At 30.7% G+C, this 19,928-nt stretch overlaps 1 protein-coding gene across 1 annotated transcript in view; it reads right to left on the reverse strand.

The window, feature by feature from the left end:
* LOC134707550 (uncharacterized protein C05D11.1-like) overlaps positions 1-19,928 on the reverse strand; it is a 31,478-nt gene that overhangs the window by 11,301 nt on the left and 249 nt on the right. Inside the window, exons 2-11 of the mRNA XM_063567401.1 lie at positions 12,528-12,610; positions 12,075-12,233; positions 11,468-11,677; positions 10,581-10,703; positions 9,432-9,572; positions 8,763-8,873; positions 5,944-6,035; positions 4,057-4,153; positions 2,024-2,098; positions 1,185-1,295 (exon numbers count right to left, since the gene is read on the reverse strand). Of these exons, the coding sequence (XP_063423471.1) occupies positions 1,185-1,295; positions 2,024-2,098; positions 4,057-4,153; positions 5,944-6,035; positions 8,763-8,873; positions 9,432-9,572; positions 10,581-10,703; positions 11,468-11,677; positions 12,075-12,233; positions 12,528-12,610 (1,202 nt within the window). The remainder of the gene's footprint in view (positions 1-1,184; positions 1,296-2,023; positions 2,099-4,056; positions 4,154-5,943; positions 6,036-8,762; positions 8,874-9,431; positions 9,573-10,580; positions 10,704-11,467; positions 11,678-12,074; positions 12,234-12,527; positions 12,611-19,928) is intronic.

Here is a 19,928-nt window from a genome sequence, read left to right on the forward strand (position 1 = left end):
TTAACTCCTATATAAAAGCTGAAAATGTTACTCCTAAAATCTATTTGTACTGACAATTTAACTCCTATATTCACTGAAAATTTAACTCCTATATTAACTGAAAATTTAACTCCTATATTAACTGAAAATTTAACTCCTATTACATGTATCTAGATTTACTCCTACAGAGTTCGCGAAAATGATCGGTCCTGTCGGTAAAAATGAGGGTAGGACCAATATTTTGAAAGCTAGTGCTGGTCCCAATGATCGATGTAAAAACGGCAGTTGTAGTCCCTGTTTTAAATGTAATAATTTGTACCGCAACTAATTCCATGTTTTCATCGGTCATCAGATGTACCTGCTGCTAATTTCTGATACTTATTTCCTATTATAAACAAACGAAACCAAATTGTTGATCTACACGTGACCTGCTAAATTTGTAGCCATCCAAGGCAAACAATCGGCAATTGAAACCTTTGATGGAGATAACAAATACTGAGAAAGTGATTCAGATGATGAAATGGATAGCGAGGATGACTTTAAATAAGAACAATCAGAAAAACATAACTAGTCCTCTATAGTAAATTTGTCTGTGGCTGTGAAAAATAAAACTAATCAATAATAAAGTTATTTTTTTCAATAAAATATTTTATTGTGGTTATATCAGAATTAAATTGACAGATTTTTTTTTTGGACTGACTAAAATTTTGTAGGACTGACAAATAATCTTGCTTTGTCGGTCCCACAACCGACAGGTCAAAAAACGTTTTCCCTAACTCTGCTCCTATGTTCTATATTTACTGACAGTTTTCCTCTGGCAATGTTAGAAATAACATTGTGAAATCAAGTGAACAATAAGTACCCAGATAAGAAAAGGAATACATTTTAGTAGTGGTATTTACAATCAAGATCATTGAAGTATTATTTCTTGTAACTGGTTACTTCTGTTTTATCTTTTTCTGCAGCTTCTATGGATACAACTATTTTCATGGGTACTAATTTTTCTGCATTTTCAGAGTAAAAATTGTATTTTTGAGGATTTTTTTCCTCTTCCAAAAATTTGCATACATGCCCATAAATTAATTGTACTAAATTGAACATTTAAAATTGTGGTTTGTATTTACTTACGAAATTCATGAAAATTGGTATCCCAAGAATAAGAATTAGTCAACAGTATCTAAATCTAGAGGCTCTAAATTACTCACAACAACATGTGGTTTACCACTGTAATATGACTTCATTAGATCTTTCCAGTAATCTTCTGATTCTGATTTCATCTTCTTGAACAGTGAAATGTTCTTCACTCTTGATTCAAGCTGTCAAATATATTAAAAATGAAAGTTGGAAAAACGAACTACATGTACTACGTGTACTTAGTGTTTATCAAACACAGGCAAATGAATAGATAAACTGTTGTATAACTTTGTGCTTATTCACAAGGCATCAGTATAATTACATTAGATGTATGTTTCATTATAATACGTTATTCTGATTGGCTGTACATCTCGCGTTATTCCTTAATCAATTGCATTAGACAATAAAATTTATCATTCATGATGACGCAAGGTTTAACAATAAAGTGCACAGATGAATTAAATAAAAACTTAATAAAAATTGTGTTTTCATGATCCTAGCTAAAAAATGTACCTTACTTATAATAGTATTGAATGCTTCTTTTTGTAACTTCATAGGGTTGTAAAAGAGTTGACTGCACATTTTTAGGATGAAGTTTTCCGTGCTTCATACAAAATGTACTTCAGTCAACGCTTTTACACCCCAATGAAGTTACAAAAAGAAGCATTCAATTCTTAAATCAGGTAGACATGTCACCCTACCCTGACACATTATTCTTATTTAAGGCAAATCAGTTGTTTCTATTACTCCTAATATAAACACCATGGGTTTAGCATAGTTTCTAGGATTTTTTCATTATGTATTTGTGAACTTTGATTTTGGGTTTCTAGTTTATACACCATTTTGATTTTGAGATGATTACCTAGCCAATGATAAGGGTTTATTTGATAGACTATTTTTTCATACTCACATCCTCTTTTGTATCTCCATATAGAAAATCTCCGATAATGATAAAAGCTATAGAATCATGTGGACATTCCTCTACCTGTAATAAGATAAAAACAGGTAACGTAGCTTATTATATCTGGTACAACTATTACCATGTTACTTGTGAGGCAACCTTTTTATCTCTTATTATTCTTAAACTTCATCCCTTTCTTTTCAGTGACAGACAAGTAAGAGCTTGGAGCAGGATATTAACATGTTCCTTTTTGACAAATGTTAACAATTTATTTGAATTTTAAAGTCCTTTTTCTAATATGAATGTCATAAGTTTTAAACAATGTACAAATGGATATCAACTCTGTTATTATAGGAAAGAGATCTGTAAATGCTGAATTTCAACAAATTCTTTAATTATTCAACCATCCCTATTGTTTTACCCTTATTCAAGTTTTTTTTTATTGCATATAAAAATAATTGCATGAACTGATGGTATTTTAGTAACCAGGTGCTCCACAGGGCACAGCTTTATACGACCTAAAAGGTTGAACCCTGAACATTTAGGGCAAGTGTAAACACAACATTCAAGCCTGATACAGCTCTGAATTTGGATTGTGATTAAATAGTTGACACAGCATAGGTTTCTGACAAAGAATGAATGTGGTCTAATGAGCCTAAAAAAGATCTTTTCGCTTTTGAGCAATAAACTTTGCTGTTGAATATTAATCCCCTCAAAAAGAGTGTGCAATAATAACTACATCATAAAATATCAAAATACAAGAGGCTGTCACAACAACAGCAAACCGGATTTATTAGCATTTATTTGTGTCCTGGCAATATCACAAGAACCATTACTGATGATTAGTGAAAGTGAAAATCGTCAATATCAAATTTGACCTCTATTTTGTCATCAGTATCAACATATTAAAATTTGAAAAGCTTAGATTGAATGGTTCGTGAGTAAATGCAACAACAAGAATGGAAACACCATTTTACGATCTTTCAAGAACCATAACTCCTGAACGGTAAAAGTCAAAATCGTCATTATTGAACTTGACCTCCATTTTGTCACCAGTAACAACATATTAAAATTTGGGAAGCTTTGGTAAAACAGTTCATGTGTAAATGCACGGACACGACTGGAAACGCCATTTTTCAATCTTTCAAGAACCTTAACTCCTGAACAGTAAAAGTCAAAATCGCAATTATTGAACTTGACCTTCAGTTAGTTGTCAGTAACAACAAATTAAAATTTTAAAAGCTTTGGTTGAATGGGTCATGAGTTAATGCCCTTTTTTTGACCCTATTTGCTAAATGACTTGAGTCATAACCCCCATAACCATTCCTTTGTAGTATGGAAACTTGTGGTATAATTTCAGAGAGATTTATTCACTTAAACACAAGAAATTGTCTGATAACTACAAAAATGCTTATTTGGGCCCCATTTTTGGTCCCTAATTTATAAACCTTGGGACCATAACCCTAAAAATCAATCCAAACCTTCTCCCTGTGGCATTAAACATTGAGGTACAATTTCAGAGCAATTGAAATACTTATACAGAAGTTGATATCCTGAAAGTAGAAAAATGATTGCATTGGGCCCCTTTTTGGCCCCTAATTCCAAAACGGTTGGGACCAACCAAATGTGTCTTCGGACGATGCAGACGAGGACACAGACATAGACGACAACATCATACCATTTTACGATTCCAAAAAAATTTATGCAGTCATATAAAAACTTAAAATAAAATATCAGTATGAGACATTTCTGATATACAGGTAAAAAAAAATTTTGAACAGTGACAAAATGTCATTCAGAAAACACATGGTGAAATTGCAGAAACAAAGTGTGTGTGGCATTTTTGTCAATGAAAATGAAAGATCATTATAAGATGGACTCATGCATACAAGGAAGCTTCATAACCAAATTTTAAATATTGTGTTGCAGATAATATTTGCCAGTACAGACCAAAAAGGAAACTGCTACCAATTACCAATTAATCCAACAGATTGATAGCTACATGTATTACATTAAAATAAATAGCAAGTAAAACATCTTACATTATTCAAAGCTTCTAGAACTTTTTTATGAATGATATTTTGCATTCTTGTCATATCTAAATTATCTGTCATTGTTTTCTTCATAACTTCCAGGAATCTGAAATAAACAAGTTAGATACAGCAATTATTTAAGAGGATTTTCTAGGGTGTGAGAATTGGACACCTTTTTTTAAACAAGTCTTAAAAAGAATAAACTGATGAATGCCTCAAGTCAGTCAAGTGGTAGGTCGTTAAGTTTATCCCTCACCAGGGCAAACAAAAGACCTCAAAACTGGTATGAGTTATAAGTGTGGGTAGTAATGCCCTTTACAGTCGGGTATCAAATGGATATGTGGCTACTGTAAGCGTCAACTTGGTTAAAATTTATTGTGATTAGTCAAAATATCCTGGTCGCTATTTGTCAGAGGTCAATAATAAATAATTATTGTAAGCATCATTTTTTGATTTTTTTTTTTACTTGATACGTCAAAATTATTATCTAATCTTCTAAAGACCATGAAGACAGTGTACATTTTATCGCCATGCACCAAAAATTACTGTCAACAGCATTTTGCAAGAAATTTAACCATTATTCGTCATGATGGTACCCCCATTACTACCCCCTTAAGGTGGTATGGGAGTCTAAAATAAAAATGATAGAATGTGTTCATACTTTGCCAAAATGTAGTATCTATTGATACATGTTAAAAAAAATTATAAAAATGATAGGTCACGGTGCATTTTTTCAAGCTACGGGTCGTGACAAAAAGACACATTTTGTATGGATTATACAGGAAAAAACACCATTTTGTGAATAGAAACTAAACGAAATGATAGAATTGTAAAATAAATTAGGAAAATATAGCTTTCAAACAATGATTTGATAATATCAAAAGAAATGATAGGGTCACCGTACGTTTTTTCCGGCTAAAATACAAAGTAGGAAAATTCCATGAACAATCCAACAGAAAATGCACTGTTTTAGAGTTACCTCCCCTTAAAATGACAATTTCAAAATATTTAAAAAGAACCAAAAATAATCTACACTTGTACATATATTTATATTTATAAGTTATATTCTTATAAATTGGATCTTTTAAATGTAAAAAGACATGAAATATCTGCATTCTTGCATCAAATTTTGCTAATTTGATAGAAAATATGGACCTTAGATTCTCTGTTTTTTACAATCCAAGATGGCGAAGAAACCCATACCACCTTAAGACGGCTTGGGTGACTATCTCAATAATAAAAACTCTCATTTTGATCATTTAGATTTTTGTTACATTTAATGAATGGCTATTATTTATTTTGAATTTATTGAACCATTAAACTAATTTTTGACTCTTCACATTGAATAATCCGCAAAGCGGATTATGTAAAATGTGAAGAGTCAAAAATTAGTTTTATGGTTCAATAAAATCAAAATAAATTATTGCCATTCATTATAAATAAATTTCTATCAAAACTAAGGCTCAAAGAATGTTTTATATTATTTATCTTGACAATAACAACGTACACACATGTTGGCGTATGAATACACAACGTCAGAGTGGGCGTGTCGCCATCAAAATTGATAACATTGAAAATAAAACTAATAATTTCAACCAATCAGAAGACAGTAAATACACAAAATTTATTTATATATCTATATTCAGATTTTCTAGATATATTGCAATAATAAATCTCGTATATTTGTCCAATTTTGAAAATTGCGATAATAAATGCACACAATAATTTCTGAATTTACAGTATTTGATGCTGGACATTAAATAACCAATCAATCAATCAAATATAAGTTATTCTATTTATAGGATTTTAAGCAAGATTGTTTGTTCTTTACATTTATTTCTTAGCCTTCTTTGCCAAAACATGTGTTAAGGAAATATTTACAGTATATAAACTTACTTAGGTTTGATATCACGGAGCTTTTCTGTGTTTACATCTTGAAACATAAAATACAAACAAGACTCTGAATTCTCAATGACTGAGCTGCTCACCTGTAATGTATAATATTTTCTGTTAAGTTATGATTAAATCAAATTTCAAATGGTACCAATTAAATGTATAGTACATGTCATTTTCCTAATCAAGCGAACAAAATTTTATAGTACATGCTCAGCAAACTAATAATAATTTCAACAAAAATCTTAAGAATTCTGTCTTTAGTTATAATTTAATTTTAGATGTAACCCGTCTTCTGATTGGCTGACGTTATTTTGTTACGAGCCCATAGACATAATTTAGTGATGTGAACGTGACGTGATCAACGTTTATTATGGTTTTCTACAGTTTAAAAAGGAATTTAGAATTAAATTTTAAGAAATAACTGTAATATTTTTTCTGTCTATTCAAAATAACATAAAAAAATTGGTGCACACTGTTAAATAACCCCCTACGCGCGTTATTCAGTGTGCACCAAATTTTTCATGTTATTTCTTCATAGACAGAAAAAAATATTACAGTCATTCCTTAATATTTTTTTCACCATTTCACATATATATTTCAAATTTTGAGTAAGGTTTTTAGTACTAAGCTGTGTAAACTTAAGCATCAATTGCACCTTAAGGGGGCTTGTGGGTCTAAATAATTTTTTTTTATTTAATATAGGATTTTTCTACATTTTTCTATATTAAATGAACTTTATATTTTACTTAATAGAAAAATAAAATTAAAAAAATGGGGTCACCGTTCATTTACGCTCAAAATCTGCCTTTAAAAGAATCATACATTTTTGTTAATGTCAATTTTTTCTGTTGAACTAATAGGAGAAATAGCAGTAATATTGACATAAACTAGAGGCTCTAAAGAGCCAGTGTCACTCACCTTGGTCTATGTGAATATTAAACTAAGGACGCAGATAGATTGATGACAAAATTGAGTTTTGGTGATGGTGATGTGTTTGTACATTTGTACATCTTACTTTATTGAATATTCTTGCTACTTACAATTACCTCTATCTATAATGAAATTGGCCAAGTAGTTTCAGTGGAAAATGTTAGTAAACATTTACAAACTCAGGCCTCTACATTATCATTTTTTCTAAATTGTCCATTCGGACAAGTTGCAAGAAAATCGACTTGTCTGAACTCTTTACTCACTTGTCCGACTTTATAATTGAAAATCCTACATTTTGATTATACATGTTATATGCAATAATAACACTTACACTTTGATTGTACCTAATAAAGATCAATAAAGGGAGTATTTTGTTATGTTAACTTATATGAATACCACATTAAAATTCATTTTATTATTTCAGACTGAAGGATTTTTTGCAAGACTGAGCTCTCTGACTCATTTTCACTATCATGTGTCGATCATTAAATCATATCTCTTCCCATACCACTAGGTTCTCTTATTCATGGACCTATATTCATTCTGAAAAGTGGTATGGTTTGAACCAAATATTATACGCCTGACACCTTGTTTATAAATAAACCTTTTTAATTTATTGATGACCAGTGTCAAACAAGATTTTAAAATTTATTTTGATTTTTACATACATTGATATATGATCATGAAGTACATAAAACATTTCAGTAAAATATCTGCCTTTTTAGTTTTAATTTAATTTTTACACCTTAACTTATTAATTTAACATATAAATCTTATTAAATAAAACGTCTTTTTATGTATTGTTATGCCTAAAAGCAAAATCAAATGATACAAACTTTAATTTAAAATTTTAAAGTTAAGGTAAAACTCTATATCATGCATATGGAGGTGCTCCTAATTTAAGGAGGCTTATAATAAGAAGAAACATTACCATTGGTTTCCTTCCCCTTACTTATTTTCCCTGGTCATGCAATGGCTGCCAGCATGTACAAAAACGTTCAATCAGAGACATATTATACAAGTATAATATGTCGCTGGTTCAATCAATGAATATTTATTTCATTTTATATGATCAATAAAACAATCATTTATATTTTTAGGAATGTATAAGTCTTGAATTTGATCTATTAACATCTGACATTGATTTTTTTACTTGTCCCATCGGACAAGTAGTATGATGAATCTACTTGCCCGACACATACTTCCACTTGTCCCGGACAATCGGACAAATGGTAATGTCGAGCCCTGAAACTTTATGAAAATTATTAAAAATAGACTATAAAGGAAAAAAAATAACTCCTTAGGGGGTCAATTGACCATTTTGGTCATGTTGACTTATTTTAAGGTCTTACTTTAATGTACATTATTGCTGTTTACAATTTATCTCTATCTTTAATAATATTCAAGATAATAACAAAAAATTGCAAATTTCCTTTGAAATACCAATTCAGGGGGAGCAACCTAACAACGGGATGTCCGATCCATCTCAAATTTCAGGGCAGATAGATCTTGACCTAAAACAATTAAACCACGTCATATTTGATTTAAATGCTTTGTTTTTTTAGTTATAAGCCAAAAACTGCATTTTACCCCTATGTTCTATTTTTAGCCGTGGCGGCCATTTTTTAAACTAGATACCCAAAAGATGATTGTGGCCAAGTTTGGATTAATTTGGCCCAGTAGTTTCAGAAGAAAAGATTTTTGTAAAAGATTAAGAAGTAAGATTTAAAAGACTATGGTGATGATTACACTAAAAACCTAATGACTAAGATTTATCGTAGGTATATTAATTGTCAACGACTTATAATCAATCTTATTCAGAACTTTTTTTGTGAAACCGACTCCTGGTTTTATATCAAACGTGCAAAAAGTGAAGAGAAAGTACTTACGTCACTACAATATGGATCTTCTGTTTCTACAAACAATTTCTGAAGGGGTGATATAGCTGTGTCTGACAAATATTCCTGTAAAACTGCCATTGACTGGAAACGGTACTGGTCCTAAAATAGAAGAATTAATGTTAGTTTTATTTCATTTACCAGCTATTGAAATACAGATAACTGTTTCTTTTAAACAAAACTGAAATTATTAAATTCATTCATCCACTCTAAAAATGGTATATTCATTTTATTTTGTTTTTTCTATATTCCCCATACCAGTGTTTTTTGTTTGTTTTGGATTTTTGCAAATAGGAATAAATTTCACCTGTCATGTGATTGCTCTGTGCATGCAATATCAAATTCTAAAATCTTAAAAATAATATAATTTTAATTCAGTCTCTGTCTAACCATAAAAAGTGTCAACAACAAGGTCTATTCAGACATTTCTACAAAATTATTCTCTTGTTTTTTTAAGACAAATTCAAGCTGTGCAAACAGTATGCAGGAATTTTGACATGTCCAGCTGCTGAACTCTAGATTTGTTTTAACTTAAGTTTTCTTTAAGATTTGTAAGCTATCTAACGATATTTTTTAAATGTTTTGTATTCTGAAGTTCATTTTTGCTTAAAAATAACATGCATTGTAATAATTTTATAATTTAACAATTGCAGACTCTACCTTAGCTTGAGGGCCTCTAAAGGCTATCATAACTATGCCACTGTCCTCTTCATCTGCAGGGTAGGGTAAACATTTCTCAACAGTAGCATCTAGTGGAGGAACTATATTCTGCCAAGGTCGAGTGAATTCTGGCAATTTCCCCTAAAACAGGTCTCAATTACACTATTTGCTTCATAAAAAAAACAACCTTATACAATTATGGACCTTTGAAAAGGTGAATATCCAAAATTGTCAACACAAGAAGGTTATTTCACTGAGGGTGCAGCCTGAAATGTAATAACTAATAGGGGTTAACAATTTTGGGTATTCATCAATTCTAAGGGGACACAATTGTTTGATCATACTAAACTAACAGTGGAATAGCTTTTTATACACTTACTATATTCTTTAGTAAGAAACACATGTTGACGTTTGAAAATACATTTGTGTTGTAGAATTTCTCAAATGTAGAATTTTTTTATGTCTGTGACGGCATTTTCATGGGAGATAACTCATGTACAAATATTGGAACTCAAAAGGTTAGTCACCGGTGAATAATAGGGTATATGGTTATTTACCGCTTGTGTAAATTTTAAGAATTATTTCCAGATCGTCCTTCATTGAGATTAAATGAAAAATAACTGAATTATTCCATTCAAGTGACAACCTTTCACCCAATAGAATTGTTTGTAATATATGTTAGGTATAAAATATTATATATAGCATGTTTTTACAAATTCTGATATAATATAAGAAAAGGTATTTTAGAAATTATGGTATTTTATGTTCAAGATAGGGATGAGTAGATGGGGTATATAAATGCACGTTGTGTTTTAATCAATGTTATAACAAAAAAACAATTTTTAATGATTATGTTAATTTTAATATCTTGATTATAAAAAGCACCAAATCATTAAAAACATTTTATTCATTGTGCCTTTCTACCTGTACCTTATCACTAAGTGTTCAGAAAATGTCTAATTGTATAATAAATCATCAACAAAATTTGAAGAGTAAAATTGCTATTTGCATTTATTCTTCTCATAAGTTAGATTAAAATGAAAAAATATGCAATACTCTCCTTCTATCAGCCTCCTACAAAACAGAATCCACATAATTAGACTTTGTATGTAATGTATCATCAAAATTGTAAATATCAATTTAAAATACCTTTTGTAAAATTTTCTCTTCCAGTGGTCCCAATGCTTCAAACACATCCTCTGGTTTTACGTGCCCTGTTATTATTAGACATAAATTTTCTGGTCTGTAGTAATCTCTGTGGTAATCACATACCTACAAAACACAATTAACTGACTGTAAAGTGGTAAAACCGTTTTTTCTAATGTATATTAAAATGAAAAACTTGTGCTTGAATTTTTCAACATAAAAAAGGTTTAATGAAATACAAAATGTATCACAAATAAAAAAAAGATAAATATCCAGATGTATTCATATGTTTTTCAAACATTTAGCAATACTATAAAACAAGTACATATACTTTTCTTGAAGTTTTCAAACTGCATAAATCATGAATCATTTGATTAAAACAACAGACAGAAAACTATGGACTTTTTCAAATTATTTACAACACGAATGAATCCTATTGTCCATAATTGAAAAAAAGAAATGTACTTTCTGTCACCACAGTGCCTTATTGATGTTGCTTATATAGATTAATCAATGGCAGACATCAGAATGTTGTTGCAAACTGTTCAGTGGAGATATGCTTTATGTTTGGCCATTTTAAGCTAGAATGATGAATTTTCTGTGGTAAACTGTTAATGCTTGTAACATGTAAACAGCAACCACTACAGGACAATACAGGTACTTTTTGATTTTAAAATGGCATAGTACTGTCATAAAAGTGAGAGGTTCAGCTAGCTTTAAAACTAGGTCTAATTCACCATTTTCTACACAAGAAAAGCCTTTAACAAGTCAGGAATATGATAGTTTTTATGCAGAATGTGTTTAAAATTTTGATTTTGCCATTTGATTAGGGATTTTCCTGGGAGTTCAGTATTTTTGTGATTTTACTTTTTACGGTACATAAATATTACCTTCTGATGTGATGTACTTTCCCTAAGGTTCTTCATTATGCCCCCTGTTTCAGATTTGTATCCACATGTTCCTGGGTACAAAGCTCTGAGCATGGCAAGGTGACATCGACTTTCTCCAGTGTTCTCTCGGCCTTGCATTTCACAGTATACAACCCCAGCATTTTCTCCTTCCCCTGATACATGATGTACCTCAGTGATATAGCCAGATTCCTATAAATAAAGTATAAAATGGCCTATCCATTAAGGCACATTGTATTGTACTTTGTTCCAGTAGATCTTTACCTGGAGAACCCCCAGTATCAATAAATGAGACAAGAAGGGTATAATATACTACTCTTTCCTTGTGAAAGAGCCAAAACATCAAACATTTGACAACATGACCATGATAATTACCTCAACTTGAGTCATTGATTTTTTTCTATAAACCATGAAAAATGGCACTTATCAAATAAATTTTATACCTATCGGACATCATGGACAAATTTTTTTAAATTATGTTTCTTGTCCAACCTACTCTTTAATTAACCATTCGTAATTTACAAACAATTCTCAAATAACAAATATGTAAAAAGCTTCTTCTATTTACATGACTAAATGTATGGCATACCGTAAGTGTTGGATATAAAACATGTTCCACATAGACTGGCAAGAGTTTGAGAAAACCTTCACTACCAGCGTTGGTCATGGTATAACAGGTATGGTCTGTGTCTGTCCAGGCATTGGTTCCTGAAGCTAAACATCTGTTGGCTAGTAAGTCCAGTACACCCTGTATATAAAACATGAAAAAAAAATAAAGCTTTAGTGGACTCAAATGCTTGTAGGTTTAGCTTTCAATCAGAATTTTATGGACTGAATATTTGATAATTAGGGGAACTTTTAAACCTAATATTTTTATTCATTGCTAAATTATATTATAACCAGCTAAATTTTTTTAGGACCTGTCTCAGTTATATTTTACACAAAACCAAAATAAAGCAAAAGATATCACTTTGCAGAGTACTGAATTTCTGTGGGAACATGTACCTTGAAACTATCATGAAGCCCTTTTTTATAATTATACCTTATATGGATATTCTTCACTTCCTAAAAAGATAAGATGCTCTAATGTGTGAGGCAAACCATCGTCATCATGAGCTTCTGTGGCTGAAATTAAACGTATACAAAAATCATTAAACATCACAATGCTATGATAAACAAATCTAAAGTTTTCTTTAAATCTGGTTTAAATTTATTTTGCCCAAATAATAACTCAGGAAAATTAATTGCAATCAAAAGTTTATCAAGTTGCCATAAAGTTCCTCACAAACGGAGGAAAGCCTACCTTTACTGGTGATATGATCAATTGCAAGTTTACAAGCTGATTAAAAAATTAGAAATACAATAGCATATGTTTATAAAATCAAAAATTGATATTATGTCCATTCTGTATAAAAAGGCTCAAATTTATAGAGATTAAAGTTTTATTCCGCTAGATAAGAGATCAACATCGATTTTAAATTTTGAGTATCAATTTTCTACTTTCCGCCATTCTGTCGTCTTCTACGATTATAATCACGATATGTCTATAAATCACAAAGGACCAAAACTACAGTAACCGATGTAGTCGTAATTGCGTGTCGATATCTTGTCAATCGTACAATTGTTTTATCAGACTAACTATAAACTTGATACGGAAAATGTTCTTATTTTTTTTTAATGACCATTATTATATATGATCTGTTATTTTTAAACTGTTAATATTGGAATTAGTTAAAAAGTCAAAGTTCAAATAATAAATAAGTGTTCCGTGAAAATTGTTTTCAAAAATCTAATTCGTTCATAATTCTTTAAAGTAATAAACTTTATTCAAATACATTTGGATCTTTCCTCATCTGATCACCAGCATGGCTAAAGGTATTACTCCCAAAGGTATTGTGAGGGGTGTGAAGACTCAGGTGACACGTCCAGGTATTCAAGCGATTTCCTGTCGGGCTTGCAAGTTCATGCATCGTTTCACTTCTGTAGGTATTGATCAGTGTACACGGCAGACTTATAACTTTCCATTTTGAACTATCAGGTGTATAATACACATCTCTGTCTTGTGTGTCCGAAAGTGATATGATGCCAATAACTTAACTAGTACGCTTGTTTATAAATAACATTTCTGGTGTAAAGAATATTATTTATGAAAATATAAAAAATACCACAAAAAAAAAAAGATTTGAAGAAATAAAAATCTATATACATATTTTTTCCGAGGGTTAATTTGGGAAAATGTAATTTGTCAATAGTAAAGGACAGACTGGAACATACCAAAAATATTGATTTAAAAAATGTACGCACTTGTCGATGTTGGCTTATACGCCTGGATAGAAAGTTACGGAACTATAGTGCAATTTAAAAATATATACATGTATCAGACTATAGTGTATACCAAAAGAAGAAGAACAAGAGAACCAGTTTGATTTAAATACAGGTCGATATATATCTTGCTTTGGTTCATCGAAGTTATGAACATAGTAAAATCCCAGTTTTATATATCAATTAGATTGTTCTCGAATAAAGGAAGAAATTTGTCATCATCACAATTGTTCCGACATTCATGTAAAATATATGCAACTGGACGTACACTAATAATCCCAAAGGGGTGTGAGTATTTTCTAGGAAAACTATTGAGTATTAAAGTTTCAAATCAATTTCGGGATTTATTTTCTTTCTTGCCGTGATATGATAGCAATTTACAGAAAAAAAAACTGCTTGTCCGCTTTAGCGGTATTCTTGCCAGTTGAACAGCCTTATAAGTTACATTCAAAAATAGGGAAAGATGACATAAAATTCGTTTTCTTTTGTTTTTGAACATCGTTGGTAAAATAGATAGAGTATTATACGTTGTGAGACGAGGACTATTTCAACAAATACTATAAATACAAGTGGAAGTTTTCGTTTTTTGCAATTTGAGAGTAAATGATGTATCAAACGTTCAAGAATACGCATGCAAAATGTGTCACTGGATATAAAAAAAATCAATCTCAAAACCTACTTCCGTATGGAACTTCCCCTTTCAGTGACCTGCAAATTTAACAGATGATACACTTTATAAGATTTGCATGTCAAACAACGACCCACTACTCTACATGTGTTACTGACAGCTAAGATAGTAATTCTTCTGTTAGGTCAATTCTCTTTCGAACAATACCAGAAAACATAGAAAATAAGTTCTTTAAATTTTGACTCTAGAATTAACACCATTTTTTCGTGCGACAAACTTTATTTCTGGCGATGAGCAGACATGGGCGGAAAACAATAAACAGATAGGTTTAATATTTGTTCATTCATTTAACATGTATAATATGAATACGATTGTACTTAAAAAAAACTTATATAGTTAGTTTCAAGAACAACCGGGTTCAGACAGACTGTTATGAAATCGATGCTGTTACTAATGCATTCACCCAATTCAATATTACGATCATCAAAGAGAGTAAATTCGTGGCAACATAGACATTCCGTTAATAACGGCATAAGTATGCATTTAGTACACGAACACCAATCTGTGTTTTAAAAACTAGCGATGGTTGCTAAGGATATCTTGATTCGGGAACTTTCTGCAGCTTCCATTTCATGGAGCTCTTCTTCGGTATACTCTGGCTCTAGTGCGTACCCAAAATGACCATACTCGTCAAAATCTGACTCTTTTGACTGACTGGAACCACTGTTATAGTACTATCATTCTCCGAACAAGACATTTTTAGTTATGATTTTATGATAAATTTTTGGACCATATATAAACTGTTCTATAAAAACAAGCACGCAAAAATCATAAGATAGAAATATAAGTAATATGTGAGTAAAGTTAATTGAATCATTTAAGTTAATATCCTTTGGTCTCGAATGTAGTTAACTAATAAATGTGTTTTATAGGATAGCTCAAATCCTCATCCAAATAATATAATCTAGTATATGTAATAACCCCTTCCTACTACACCGAGTTTTAATGCCAAGCGGTAGACATATTTTAGGTACCAATTAAGTAATTGAATGAATAATAGTTAACAATAATTAATCATAAATGTGCAAAGATTTAAAAACAAAAGTATTTTTTCTTTGTTCATACATATTATACTCCGCTTCGGTAGAGTTGTTTCCCGTCTTTAACCGAAAATTGTTTATTACTTAGTAAGTTAATTTATTTGAATTGAAATAAATGATACAGCAAATATAATTAAATAATTCCACGGCGATCTTTTTTTATTTGTCACAAACTTGAAACTTGAATTAGTATTATAGATGTGTATATTGAATGCTCCCTTGTTTTATAATCCACTGATCCGAATAGACAGTCACACCTGGCAAGGTGTGCCCTAGAGGCGTGGTTAAATACCGAAGTGCAAATAACAAGCCATCTACGAGTATTCAATTTGCCACAGAACCGTGAATACACACATCGTATAAATCTAGTCATAGCAGAGATAGTAAAAGGTCAATAAGAGTACACCAACATATTGTCTTTACAGATTATTGTACTTTAATTTGTTCACCTCATATATCAGTTCGAAAATGCATTAATTAATAAATTTATAACTTTTTTGGTTGTCTACTAAAATAATTCGAATATATACGTTTAACATAGAAGATTTATCTCATAAATGTGTACAATTGCACGTCTGTGCGTCTTATCTTCTTATTATCGGATGTTTATTAGATAAACCATAAGTCATCGGCGCGCTTACGATTACGTTTAAATATCATTAAAAACCAAGACTTTTACTGATTGTATTTTAAATCCTGGCATGCAAAAACCAGGAGAAAACGTCACGACCTACAGGAAGTAGTTAAAGAAATTTCATAAATTGTTGAATTTCTCTTTTATTACTGGACATATAGCGATAAAACTTTGTGAATATATATATTTTGTCATAATGAACATATTTAAACCATAAGTAAAAAATCACGAATTTTTCCCTTTAAGGGCATACGATACAGTTTTGATCCTGTATTTACAAGTTCATGAAAATTTGCATATAGGCTATTTTCTACCTGATTAAATCAAATATGTAATAAAAAATATACCTTCATGTGCTATTTTTTTAGTAAAATGAGGTCGAAATTTTGTATATTTGCTCGAAATTCAGATTTGTGGCCGTAATTTCTTTTTCGAAAGAAAGACATAACTTGTATGTTATAAAAGATAAAAACAAATTGTTTTTTGTTAAATAATCGGTAATTTCTGTATTTTATTAATATCTTTAAAAAAAAAAAAAAAAATATTCAGAAGTAACTCATATTTATCAAATGTTCATGAATTGAGGAAAAAACGTAATTTTTTACTGCATGTTTATCACAATTAAAAAAAAATCCTCAATTTACAGTTTTATAAAATTTGGGTCACATAATCTCCCTGCAAAATGAAACCAAATGCCGTTTTGAAAAATAGGGGTCCATGAACTCGTTTTCAAATTAAATCAGTTTGAATGATAAAAATCAGTCGAAAAATGCATTTTTTCCCCGATATGTCACAGTTTGACGTCGCGAAAATAACAAATTACGTTAGTAACGTCATTACCTTCCCTGTAACTGTATCGTATGCCCTTAAGGTGGTACCTAACACTACAGGGAGATAACTCTGTAAAATCAGCAGAACGTTTTAATGACATTGTGTTCATAAGGGAATATTAAGCTTCTCAATGATCAAAAAAGGTGTTTGTCAAACTGCTATATAACCAGTGTATTTTTTCTGATTAAACGGTTGGTTCAAATTTTTTTGAAATTTTTATATTTTTGTCAAAGGGTCAAAGTTAATACTTTGTTAAAATTTTAAGAAAATTAAACGAGCCAAATTAATTTTAGTTAAAGTGTCTAAGGTACCACCTTAAAGTCAACAATCTTGTGACAGAGGTTTTCTTTGTTGATGTCCTTGTAATATATTGTTTATCATGTTTATCAAAGGACGAAAAGATACTAGAAATTAAAAATATTTTATTAATCACAGATCAACTTTAGCTGTTGAATCAGCTTTTGTAACCAAACTTTATTTTTTGTAACTCACAACTAGATTTTTTTCAACTCACAACTCTGCTTTTGTATCTGGCAAATCAACCTTTTTTTACTTGTTACTCAGAACCAGACTTTTTGTAACTTGTAATACATTGTACATGTAAATTGACTTTTGTAACTTGCAATTCAACCTTTTCCAACTCACAAGTAAACTTTTTAACTTATATAAATGAACAACTCAACTTCTGTAACTCATCATGCTCATAACTTCTGACTTTCTTAACACAGACATGACGGACAACTTATAAGGCTTGCAACTCATCTTTTTGAGCTAATCATGCTAATTCTCAAATTCACTTTGAGTATACTGATGATGAGCTAATATTCCTTGATTATTTTTTTTGCATGATTCTTGTACTTATTAATTGGCAAAACAACTTAAGAATAAAAAAAAAGATATAAAAAAACAGGTGCTCCGCAGAGCACAACTTTGTAAAACCACAGAAGTTGAACCCTGAACAGTTGGGGCAAGTATGGAGTAATGGACACAACATTCAAGCTTGATATAGCTCTGAATTTGAATTTCGATAAAGTTTTTGACATAATATGAGTTTCTGTCACAAAACAAATGTCAAGATCTTACAAATGTATTGCCATATAATGTGCAATTAAATATTTCTTCTTAACTTTTAAAAAATTTGGAATTTGAGAAATTAGAAGAAGAAAAAATGGAAACAACTACCACCCCCCTTTTGTTGCAATTAGTCCAAAACCTGACATATCTTTATACATAATATACAAGTAGTGAAAGGGAGGTAAATCCGAACATACCCAACATTGTATGTTAACTGTTTTAGAATTACCTCCCTTATCCTGCTTTTAAATTGTCTTAATTGTCCATTGACCAGAAATACCTAGTTTTTCCCCTTTTTTGCCCCCCTAATTCTGAAATATTTTGAGCCATAACCCCCCAGAGTCAATACTAACCATCCATTCATGGTATGGAAACTTGTGGTTTAATTTAAGAGAGATTCATACACTTAAACATTTTAAAGTTATTGTTTGAAAACTACAAATATGACTATATTGGGCTTCCTTTTTGGTCCCTAATTCCTAAACTGTTGGGACAATAACCCCCAAAATCAATCACAACCTCTCTTTAGTGGTATTGAACCTTCTTCTTGTTAAAATTTATAGAGATCCATGCACTTAAACACAAGTTTTTGACTGTAAACTAGATAAATGCTTCTTTTTGACTTTTTTTTAGGTCCCTTATTCCTACATATTCAGGAAAATTAACCCCAAAATGAATTCCAGCCTTCCCTGTGTTATATGGAAACTTGTGGTACAATGTCAGAGAGATCCATACAGTTACACACAAGTTATTGTCTTGAAACTAGAAAAATGTTTGTTTTGGCCCTTTATTCCTGGACTATTTGCCCCTTAAAATAATCCCAACCTTCAACTTATGGTATTAAACATAGTGGTACAATTTCAGAACAATTGAAATACTAATACACAACTTTTTGTTCTGAAACTAGATAAATGCTGTTTTTGGCCCCTTTGGGCCCCTTATTCCTAAACCTTTGGGACCATAACCCCCAATATCCCTAGCTTCCTTTTGTGGTTACATGTATATACATTGTGTTAAAATTTAATTGATTTCTTTTCACTTTGACTTATTCAAAATTTATTATTCAGAAACTATCCGTCTTTGGATGACGCTGACGTCGTGATATATACCAACATACGACCAAAAACTTTTTTTATTTTTGAGGTTGTATAAAAAGGATTCAAACTAGACCATGTAGACAAAAAGTTCTCACACGTCTGATTTCATAAATTTTAATGGATTTCAAGATTACCGCTTTTTGCTAATAAATTCATTACGATTTTTGTCTTTTAGTTGATTACGATTTGGTCATGAAACTAAGATAAACGTTGCAAATTTTGATCGTATGATAAATTGATTAAAATTGAAATGCTGTATGATTGATTCTGTTTACAAATTAATTAGTTTTGAGGATTGTTGTGACCTGTGACACATGTGTTATAGTAGTCTCAGTTGTGACCAATCAGATAAGCAGATTACATGTAAAAACAAAATTATGCCACCTATTGTGACCATTGATTACATGGATTAGCGCAGCGTTAAAAATTTGTCATAAATATGTCCCCATGTAAAATTATAGATTTATAGAAATTGGTCATAAAAACTTTTAAAATGTAAACCAATACATGAATCAGGGACAACTATGCCCCTACTGCCCGTAGATAAATCAGACCTACTAATAAGATAACTAGGAAAAAATTATGTCTATGATGACAACTTGGACTTTGGCATGAAAAATTTTGTCATTTGTGAAAGGTTTCATCTTCTTGCCAACCTTTATGTTTTCATAGGTATATCATTCTCATCATCAGCTTCCTCATATAATCAATAAATTATGTATCAAACTACAGCTGTTAGACGTGTAAGCATAATTTT

This window comes from Mytilus trossulus, chromosome 2, assembly GCF_036588685.1.
Source record: "Mytilus trossulus isolate FHL-02 chromosome 2, PNRI_Mtr1.1.1.hap1, whole genome shotgun sequence".
Lineage (NCBI taxonomy): Eukaryota > Metazoa > Mollusca > Bivalvia > Mytilida > Mytilidae > Mytilus > Mytilus trossulus.